General features: G+C 40.4%; 1 protein-coding gene across 2 annotated transcripts; it reads left to right on the top strand.

Annotated features, from left to right (window-relative positions):
• The first annotated feature begins 1,150 nt into the window (after positions 1 to 1,150).
• LOC114550250 (zinc-binding protein A33) lies at positions 1,151 to 8,958 on the top strand. 2 transcript variants are annotated; one of them, XM_028570896.1, is made up of 4 exons: positions 1,151 to 1,292; positions 3,997 to 4,106; positions 6,292 to 6,574; positions 7,240 to 8,958. In XM_028570896.1, exons 3-4 carry the CDS (start codon positions 6,301 to 6,303, stop codon positions 8,337 to 8,339), a joined length of 1,374 nt encoding a protein of 457 aa, XP_028426697.1. In that variant the 5' UTR covers positions 1,151 to 1,292; positions 3,997 to 4,106; positions 6,292 to 6,300; the 3' UTR covers positions 8,340 to 8,958. The 2 variants fall into 2 exon arrangements, with proteins under 2 accessions (XP_028426697.1, XP_028426698.1); XM_028570897.1 differs by having other exon boundaries at positions 3,997 to 4,113.
• Positions 8,959 to 11,112: the final 2,154 nt, after the last annotated feature.

The following is an 11,112-nucleotide window of genomic DNA, read 5'->3' as shown; positions in this document are numbered from 1 at the left end:
ATGCTCCGATTTGAATTTACAACATATTTATTTTACCAACCAGGGGCGGATCTAGAAACATATTTATGGGGTGGCGAGAGGGGGGCAGGAATCTTTGAGGGGTGGCAACATATGTCAGACGTGTATATTACTGAATTTAATCACAGTTATCACAGTTTGATGAGAAATAGTATGTACACACTACAAAAAGGGCACAGGCTGCCATTTACAAACTCAATCAATGTCCTGCATTTGAGGTGACCATACAGTGTGATCTCACTTAATAGGAGGTATAGAAGTATGATAGAAATAAGGGGCTTTATCACAGGAAAGGCATTAAGGTAGGACACAGGTGATGAGTGGCAGATGTGTGAGAGGGGAAGAAAATGGTTGCAGTCGGACATTGGAGATTCATGCTCGTAAATGGTCAATAACTTTTAATTCGTTGCTGCCAACTGGGGTGGCAAGGCTTTCTTTTAGGGTGGCATTTGCCACCCTATGCCACCCCGGTAGATCCGCCCCTGTTACCAACCAAACATGTTAGAAGTACACACACACATACATTTAAATTAAAATCAATAAATAAAATAAAATAGCATCACATGACAATGCTAGAAAAACAACAACACAGGACTTTCACCATGGAGACCGATGCCTCTATGCAGAGGTCTAGGGTTCGAATCCGACCTGTGACGATTTCCTGTATGTCTCCCCCATCTCTCACCTAGCGGTACTGTCAAATTAAAAGGCGGAAAAGCCCATAAAATAATCTTTAAAAAAAAAAAAAAAAGTCTTCTCTTCTTCTCTACACATTACATACTCATCATTCCAATATGCATATTGCACACTACTTTGCACTATTACTTTTTGCATTTTACATCCCACTCCATGTGTACTTGTCTTGATATGTCTTATTTGTATATTATGTTGATATGTGCCCATATGTATATTGCTGTCTCTATTGTACAGTATGTCTATATTACTAATTAGTCTACTGAATTTGTACATGTCTATTTGTTGAATGTATAGAGAGTGAACACCTACCGAAGTCAAATTCCTTGTTTATGTTAAGTATAGGCTACTTGGCCAATAAAACGGATTCTGATTCTTCTGCTAATGCTTAAAATGTGACTCTTTGTCGCCATCTAGCGGCAGCTGTTTGGAACTACAGCCCACTGAGCAAACACATGTCCGACCCCTCCCGTTTTCTTTTTGACTTGCAAATGTTCCTTCTGTAACAGAGAGCTCCACTGCTGCAGAGATCCAGGAGGACGATGCTCGGCCTTTCTACACCACATCCCATCTGACTCTGGGTAAGCCTCGAGAGACTCTAGTCCAGCTGGGTCAGTTCTGAACTTTAAAACTAAATCCAGCTCGGTGTTTGTCCAGCTGGCCAATGTCAGGCTGGTCTGATCCGACCGGAAGTTCCGTTTGCACTCTTTTGCTTAGTGTGTCGAGATGCTGAAACAGCTGAAAAACACGTCGTCGACAGTGACGTTACCTAACGTTAACGTGGACTCCGCGTGTAGCTGGCTTGGCTTTTGAGCCCACTGTAACCGCGAACACGTTTGAGAACACAGCGTGTCGCGTTGACACGTTTCCTTTTTTTCTTTTCTGCGTCAAATTGTATTTACAAGTTCAGCTGAAGCTGATATGAGTCTGAGCTATAGACACATCAGTATCATTATAAAAAATCTAATTCATAAAGCTAACAATGATTAAATTTTTTTAGTCCATGTTAAGCATATAAAAAAACCTTTAGTAGGATCAGATGACCGGATTGGATCTGCTGTTTACCCATAGTGCCTCACCATACTTTTTTTTTTTGCAAACTTTTATAAATACAGTGTTTGAACAATTCGGCATCATACTTACAAAACATAAAAATATATTAATTCCCATCCAAAGAACATTACAACCTTAACACAACGTTTCCTGCAGCAGGAAGTCAGAGCTATAGAGATAATTTCTTTCCCCCACTATGGCCATGCCAAGACCCGCCCATCAACAGCATTCACACACTACTATGGACCTTTTTTCACAGCAGACATTTTTGACTCATCATAGTAGGAAAGGCACAGCTGGAATAGATAACCTTAATGATGGCTCAGTTCCATCAAGTGTCCCAATAAGATATTTCAGTGAGTCAGCATGCACAATACCAGGGTCTCTCCTAAGTGGAATGCAGCCATCAGTAATGGTTTAATACCAGGGTCTCTCTTAAGTGGAATGCAGCCATCAGTAATGGTTTAATACCAGGACCTCTCCTAAGGGGAATGCAGCCATCATTAATGGTTTTGAATACACCTGTTCTTTTCCTACTGTAACATGTCAACATGTCTGCCGTGAAAAAGGTCTATTGGCCAGGCGTCCATGCTTACATGTTCAGGTCCTATCCCATGACCAATCCCCTAGCCCTGAACATGTAAGCATGGACACCTGGCCAATAGACCTTTTGGCTGCATTCCACTTAAATGATGATGAGAAGAGTGACAAAAACAAATGCCGTGGCTGATTTCCCATGAAAACCCACGGATGTAGCTAGTAGTGAAAACGGCGCTCCCGCGGGTCCCGTGGAATAGGACAGCTACCGTATATTGGAAAACGGTGTTAAGGACACAGAATTTGAAGAATTTAGTTTTATCATCAGCCCCCAGGTGAGACAACAAGCTAACGAATTATGCCGCCACGCTCGCAACATTACGAATCCCATTAAGGCCGCGCCAAGACCCGCCCTACGAAGCAGCTCGATTGGTTGGGGTTAGGCATTTCACCTCGAGTGGTTAAGTTTGGGTTAAAACACTGTAGAGGTCAAATATGGGCCGTTTTACGAAAATGGATGGTTAAACCGGCCTGCTGTGAGGTAGAGGGAACTCTGTCACGGCTGGCAGCCCACGGTGCTTGATACCCGTGCAAAGTCACCATTTCTGGGTGACTGGACTACCAAATGCTGCTGCCCTGACAGAGCTCCAGGGCCTGCAGCTTCCCTCTTCCTTCTAAATGGCTGTTCTGTGTAAGTGAGCAATCTCTTACCACAGGTTCCAGTTAATCTTATAATGGATATGTGTCTTGAGTTATTTAAACAAACGATTGGGGAAATAAATGCCTATTGTCCGCGAGTGACCTGGATGGAGCTTTATCAATGAGAGCTAGCTAGCTTGCCCCCTCCTAACAAGACCTTTAAAATTCACAAAAATGCATTAAATTGAAATCGGACACCATTGTTAGCTTTATATGACCTTGGGGTAGCTGTAATATAAGTGGCGTGACGAAATTCTAACTGTAAATATATTCTAGTTATGCCGGCAACTGGCAGCCGGCTAGCTCCGCGGAGCCCCGGTAGTAAGTAACCTGAGAAACGGTGACTTTCACTGGGTATGGTGGTTGCCGCTTTCTCATCAGACTGTGTGGAGCTCATAAAGTCCGACTTACTTACGTCTTACCAAATTTGCAAACTCGCCATACATTTTCGTAAAGCGGCCCATATTTGAGCTTTATATAGTTGATTTCCCGCATAAAAAAGTCTCAGAAGTGAATTTAATAACAAAATAGTAGACAAACAATGTATAACTTTGCAGTGTCTCAAATATGAGACCTGCTTTCTCGTCCCCAATGTGTTTCTATGTGGTTTGCTCAAACCAATCAGCGCGCAGCTCATCTAAATATTCATGAGCATACCATATTTGGAAGAAAAGCTCTTGTTACATATAGGGCCATATTCACAGGGTAGTTAGGGGCCTAATAAAATAGCATTCGGGCAATTTTCAGCCCAACCAATGTTACATACCCTGTTAGGAGACCTTAAGGAACAGTGTGAAATACCCTATATAATCATTCTACCACCCCTTTAATAACCAGGCAGAATCGTTTCACTTTCATTTTTCCTAAAGGAAGTAGTTTTTATTCAGTTTTCTAAAAATGATTTGCTATTAAGTTTACTACAATAAGCCTCTATCCTCACTCACTATTATGTAATGTCTATTATTTTGTAGCATTGAAGCACAATGTTTTTTTCAGGTTGAGAAGGTTTGAGGATTGGACTGCAGTCAAATAAGAAAGGCGGAGAAGCAGCAACGTGTGTGTCTTTCAGATGAAAGAAAAAGTCGCTGTGATCTCATCTGGACAAGGTAACAGGTATTTTCAGGAAAAACGTGTGAATGAATTATAGCGTAGCAGTGTAAAACACACTGGTATGAATTAGGAATATTCGTTAGAAAACTATTTTCACTGGTGAGATCCAGCATGTCAGAACTGGCCAGAGGGATGTCATGCTTTGAAATCTATCAGTCGTTTTTATTAATATATTTATTTATTTATTAAGTCTCACAAAGGCAGTTGGTATCCCTCTGAAGACATATTTTGTCATTTAACTACAGTGATTTATGGATCTCAGACATGAGGCTGTGTAGTATGTCAGGGCTGCATGATACGTTTCTCCCACACACATCGATTTAGTGATAATTTCATGATTTGGAAGTGTGCCGTAAACTTCTTCCACTCAAATGTCTAATCCAATGATGATCTTAATGCACTAATCAGTTTTGTAAAGACACTTAGCTGAATTATGTGGACATACATTTGCTTCAAAAAGCCTTTTCCTTTTTTTACATTCTGTTACATTCTGTAATCTGACAGATAGATGTTTTTTTTTTACATGTGATATACATACAGGCAAAGGCAAAAGTGGAGATCTCAAACCCCCTCCCATGTTGAACCCAAAGTTACGCCCTTGCATACAGGTGAAGAACCGGAATAAACAACAAGCGAGAAACAAGCTAGCGGGTGAACAAGAGAAACACGCTTCAACATACAAAATAAAAAACACACAGTAGCAGTTTGACGCTTCTTTAGAGACCGGTTTTCATTGAATCCATTGAAACAAGGTGTGCCACGGTAAATACAAAGAACACACAACGACTAGTAGAAAAGAGAAAGTTTCCTGCGCTTCTGCAAACTACAACAATCCGGTGCAACCAGGGCAGGACAAAACAGTGTAGAGAAAAAAGATCGGCGGTGCATAGCAGTGACTAACGTCAAGGACTCTGATGAAGATGTAACCTTACATTGAAACGTTAGTCACTGCTATGCACTTTTAAAAATAAATAAATTAATTAAGAAGACATCTGTGTTGCACCGGCGATGTTTTTTCTCAACACATAATGACTCTTTGTTATTGTTTCTGTGCATCTCAAACACCCCAGTCATCTTTTCATCCCTTGATTGCCTAATTAAATGGTCACAGTTCTTCAGAACAGGAATGGTTCCTCGTTTAGTTCCAGACAGTCCTCACCCAAGAAAACGACCGTATTGGTCGATTGTACAAGCAGCTCATAACGACCCATAGTTTCTTGTTAGGCGGCTAACTACCGTTGCTGTAGTTATTATCGCGAGTAATTATAGCAAGGTGACAAAGTATTAGAGCGCCAAATTCAGTGTAAAGGCACATGTTGGGTTGGTGGATGGGTCAAATAAACACAGGACTTTCCCCTTAGGAGACCGGAGTTTGTTTCCTGTGTGAAAACTAAAAGTCACTTATTGGAATTAACAGAGTTTTACACGCCATCGGGGCTCTTGAGTGTCACGCATTGACAGTCACTCATTTTGCTCTTTTGTCACGCACTCCCGCCACACATTGTATTTCTCACGCGGAAAAACTATTTATAATATATTTAATATGCCGCAGCGCCCAAAATTTCTCTGGCCGCGCTGCTCTCACTATGGAACCGGCAGGAATCAAGCGTGTCTCCCCTGGAGTTCTTAGTCGAGCCTGCCACTTGTCAGCCAATTGAAAAAAAGAAAGGGGCTACACAATAGCCAATCAGAAAACAGCACTATTGTATCTGGGTAAGATTTAACGCAACAACCAATGAAAAAAAAGCTCTCCCTCTCTCTCTTTCTCACACACACACACAGCGGAAATTGAATAAATACTTTGTATTTGGTTGAATTGTCAGTGCCATGTGTCAAATCTTTTCTTCTGCAAGTCTGAGCAATTATTAATAACAACAAAAACACTAATATTATTATTAATGAAACACTCCCATTCCCGCGACCCGTGCAACCCACCCCCTTCGGGCACTCTCCTTCGTTGTCTGCGAGGGGGGTAATGTCACTTTTGCCTGTCTTAAAAACTTGAGAGCCCTGCACCACAGTCCGTGACTCAATGCAACTGTGATGTTAGGATTAGTCCTAATTTTAGTAGTTTTTACGCAACTCATTTTAAGCCAATACCTGAACTATTTGGTCAAAGAGGGGCTTTTGATCATCCAATTACAAAAAAACTACAATCATTAGTATTCTTTGTTTTATCAGGGAACCACAATGACAACACTTGATCTTTGGAACACCCTGGAGGAACTGACAGATGATCAGTTCAAGCAGTTCAAGTGGTTCCTGAAGCAGGATGACATCCCTAAAGGATTCTCAGCTATCCCAGTGGCCCGGCTGGAGGGGGCAGACAGGCAGGACACGGTGGATCTGATGGTTCAAAAATATCAGGGTCCTGGAGCTCTGGAGGTAACCATGAAGATTTTAGAGGAGATAAGCAGGAATGATCTGGCACAGTGTTTGTTACAAACCAGCTCAAGACCGAAAGGTAAGTTGAGGGAAGGTAAAAATAATAATCTTTGAAAAACATGTATCTCGTAAATGATTATATTATAGATTATGTAAAGTTTTTATTAAAGTCATGTCCCGAGCCCATCCTAAACATCGGCATATTTTAATGGATCGTATCCGATAAAATGAAGTCGATTAAAACACAATCCTGATTGTGGAAGAAGCTCCACTCTGTAAAACCACTGTACAATCCAGCGTGGCGGGAGTGTTTTTGTAGTCCCCACAACTCCAACAGAGTGACACGTCTACTCTCTAGTGGATTGTGTCACGTCAATTTCGAGTGTCACATTCTCCCAGTTATGCTTTCATTCGTATAACATCAATAATTGAAGCTTATAAACTTTTTGAACCAGAGCATTCAGTATTTAATAAGTAGCTAATGAAAAATTAAATGGGCCAAATGTAGTAGTCCACAGCTGTTACTTACATTTGTTAGATACATATTTAATTACCTTTTTAGGTAAATAGAAATAGAATCCGATTGGACTCAGCAGGTACTCAATATTAGGACTTGAATTGAGATCAGGGCCAAGCAATTTTATTGGGACACTACTGATTAAAATAGCAATTTACACAAGTAAACAAAACCGAGAGCTGTTCTGTAAGACTGACCAGATGTGTTTGTGTTCTGCTTTGTTTTAGACCTCAAAAGCCATAACTCTGTTTCTCTAAATATTGATTATGGAAGAAAGAAGGCAAACCTGGGGGAGACAAAGGCCGAAATTAAGCTGATGATCCAGGAGAGACAGATGAAGATCTTGGAAATCAATCGCTCAGCAAAGTTCAGCAGTAAATCTGCAGACAGACACATCGCAGACAGTGTGCGGGCATTTGCTGTTTTGCAGCAGTCAGTCGAGAGAAATCTGGCTAATCTCATCGAGGCAATTGAAGAAAAGCGGGAAACGACACGGAAGCAGGCCGAAGGATTCATTCAAGAGCTGGAGCAGGAGATCTCTAAGCTGAAAAAGAGACTCGCTGAGGTGGAGCAGCTCTCACGCACCGAAGACCACCCTGACTTCCTGCAAAGCTCCTCTTTTACGAATGCTATTCCACCCACCAAGAACTGGACAGAAATCAGCGTCCCTCCACCATCTTATGGGGGATCTGTGGGGACCTCTGTGAATCAGCTGGTTGAAATAGTTATGCAAGAGAAGGAGAAATTGATTACTAAGGCCAAGCTGAACAGGGTCCAGCAGTTTGCAAAGGATGTGACTCTAGATCCTGATACAGCAAATCCCTACCTCATTTTGTCTAACGATGGCAAAGAAGTTTACTGTGGTGATGTAGAACAAATCCTCCCTGACAACCCAAAAAGATTTAATCCTGCTATAAATGTCTTGGGAAAGGATCATTTCTCCTCAGGAAGATTTTATTACGAGGTTTGGGTTAAAGGGAAGACTTCCTGGGATTTAGGTGTCGTCAAAGAGTCAATCAAAACGAAGGGGTCTATCTCAGCAAGCCCCGAGAACGGCTACTGGACTATATGTTTAAGGGAAGGTGACAAGTACAAAGCTTTTGCTGCCTGTCTCAGTGTAAAAAGTCCCCCGAAGAAGGTGGGCGTGTTTGTGGATTATGAGAAGGGTTTAGTCTCCTTTTATGACGTAGATTCTGCAGACCTTATCCACAGCTTTACAGACTGTTCCTTCACTGAGAGACTCTACCCATTCTTCAGTCCCTGTCGTCATTATGATGGTAAAAACTCCACCCCTCTGATCATTTCTCCTGTCAATAACATTGATTAGATTAGATTATGGTGTGGAAGTTTGGGGGAAAACAGATAAAACAATTACAAATCCAATTTTCTTACTGCAAAAGAGAGCAATCAGTTATAAATAGGGCAAATTATCGTGAATCGACAAATCAGTTATTTATTAATATACAGGTACTTAAATTTAGGGAACATGTAGACCTTAAAATAGCATCTCTAATGTACAAAGTATTTAATAGTATGTTGCCCGACTGTATCCAAAGGCTGTTTCAAATAAGAGAATGCCATTATGAACTTTTATGAATTTTTACTAGAAGTGTCTCGGTGTATGGAGTTAAACTGTGGAATGAATTAGAAATTGACTTGAAAAAGTGTAACACAATCGATTAAAAAAAATTATTTAAATATAAGGTGATTAACAAATATAAAACAGAAGTGTGAATACCAGAAGGTACACAAAATGTATTGGACTTCTTGTGTTGTACTGGGGTATATAGTGTATACTTAGTTTCTTTAATTTTTGTATGAAAAAATATAATATGTAAAAAGGTTAGGTGTAATAAGCTTTGGCTTCAGCCTACAACTTTTCGGTCTTGTTTGTTTCTTGTCCCTATGTATGTTTGACTGTTGTGAGTTCCAGATGGCCGAAAAAATAAACTAAACTAGATTTGATCAATGATCCACTTGAAAATAGTTATGCAATTCATGAAACATAACAATTTAAACTCAGTCGAGTACAACTCAGGTTGTAGTACCCATGTGTGCCACTAGATGGGGACACTTCTCCCCGCTGCAGAGATATTTCTCCTGAGGAAAGAGCAGCTATGTGCATATGATGAATACGGTACAATAAAGTCACTGTGGAAGCCCTTCCTTGTCTTTGTCTGTTGACTTTCCAGGTAAGCTAGTGTTGATTATCAAATAGTCTCACATTGCCAGCTCTATCTCCACAGTGCTGCAGAGTAGGTCAGGCTACACCACAGATACATTCTGGGATAAGAGGAAAAAAACACTCTGGGGTTGTTTGCACTTCTTTAAACCAATCACAATAGTCTTGGGTGACGCTTAGCTCCGGATGTAGAAGCAGTGGCTCTGCAAAATAGTCTCGGGAAGGTTATAATAGTTCAAGTAATGTAATATAAATTCGATGTAATTTGCTCTTATCAGTGTATCGCCCCGTGTATTTTGTCCATAGCAAATTCTCGCCAATCGGTCCCAAAACCTCCCAGTTAGAGAGTAAATGCCGTAAACATATTCTTTGTATACCTTTACAATCATTCTTCAAAAGAACCAAGCAGGCGTGCCTTATTGCACAATCAAAACTTTCCTAATTTTGTGGTTGTTTCCACGAAGCGAACAGAGTTTGAGAACGGCAACACACAGAGAGCGGAAGGATGTCATGCAATTATCCTGGAAATCTATTAGTCTTTTCCAGGTGTTAATTTAATACATAGAATTTGCCTCAGCATGTTTTCTCATTGGGAATTATTTGGGAGTCATGTTGTGGTCAAGGGCAAGACATTTAAATATTTACTACATTATTGTAAATGGACTGCATTTATATGGCGCTTTTCTAGTCTTAGCGACCACTCACAAGAACTACGGTTAAAAAGATTCCTAACTTGATTACTGAAAATCAGCGATGCAAACTTGTTGCATATGCTCCCAGTCCACGGAGCGGATCCAATACAAGGTAACGTTAACCTTAGCATTTATTGTGAATCAATATGATTGCTAGTTAAGTTGCTGGGTGAAGCAAAACCTGGGGACCCCCGCTGGCCGATGAGCTCCCACACTGCAGTGACACAGAGCTGGTTAGTTAATGGAGTTTGTTGTTCATTTTAAGAGACCGGTCTTATTTTCTCTTTTGTATATTTACTATTGCTCTTTAATAAAGCAAAAGTATTTCTTATCCGATTTCTGAATTAATCAATGTAATAATCTGTAGAATACTTGACTAAGATAATCAATAGCTGCAGCCCTAGATTAAACTACCAACCTTTTGATTAGTGGGCCACAGCCACCCCGAGGACTCAATCATTGTCACTGGCCAAGAATTACTGGGGTTATGAATGAAAATATCCTGCTAGAAAATGGCTAGCCAAAAAGATTTAGTTTGCAAAAAGGTACAACAGGAAAAGACCCTTACAACCGACAGCCTGTTCAAGAATGTGAGTGATGAAAAAAATAAGGGACTGTCTGTTGGCCGGACTTTGAAACATTAGATTAGATTCATCTGTATTGTCATTGTGCAGAATACAAGTACAAAGACGATGAAATGCAGTTTGCGTCCAACCAGAAGTGCAAAAAAGCAGAAAAGTGCAATGCGATATACAAAATATAGACAGGTGCTGCATAGGCAGGACACAAGCTACACAAATGTGCACTTCATGCTTGAAAAATATTTAAAATGTGGTAGCTTTATAAGAGTTGTGCCTGTTGGCAACCATAGCAACACATAACAGCATTACAGTTTCATTTTCTATTTCTTGACAATCACAATCATAAATGTTGTATTGCCAGATATGGGGTAACAGACAAGATCTTTCCAGGCAATAAAGTTAGATAGTCAAACATTTACACTTTCAAGCAAATTACTTGAACCCAGCAGAGAGAACAAACCATTGAAGAGAAGCGATAGAGAAAGTGAAGACAAAGTGATTCAGCAACACAACATAATTTGCTGTTTAACCTTGTCCATGTTTTTCTAAATAACACAGCAGAATCTTCCGCATACGCAGTTGAGTACATTTGGTTACACTTAACATGAAACTATAGTGTCAAAGTATAAGTGTCATATGTGGCAA

Source organism: Perca flavescens, chromosome 23, assembly GCF_004354835.1.
Source record: "Perca flavescens isolate YP-PL-M2 chromosome 23, PFLA_1.0, whole genome shotgun sequence".
Classification (NCBI taxonomy): domain Eukaryota; kingdom Metazoa; phylum Chordata; class Actinopteri; order Perciformes; family Percidae; genus Perca; species Perca flavescens.
This window is presented reverse-complemented; position numbering and strand designations above follow the sequence as displayed.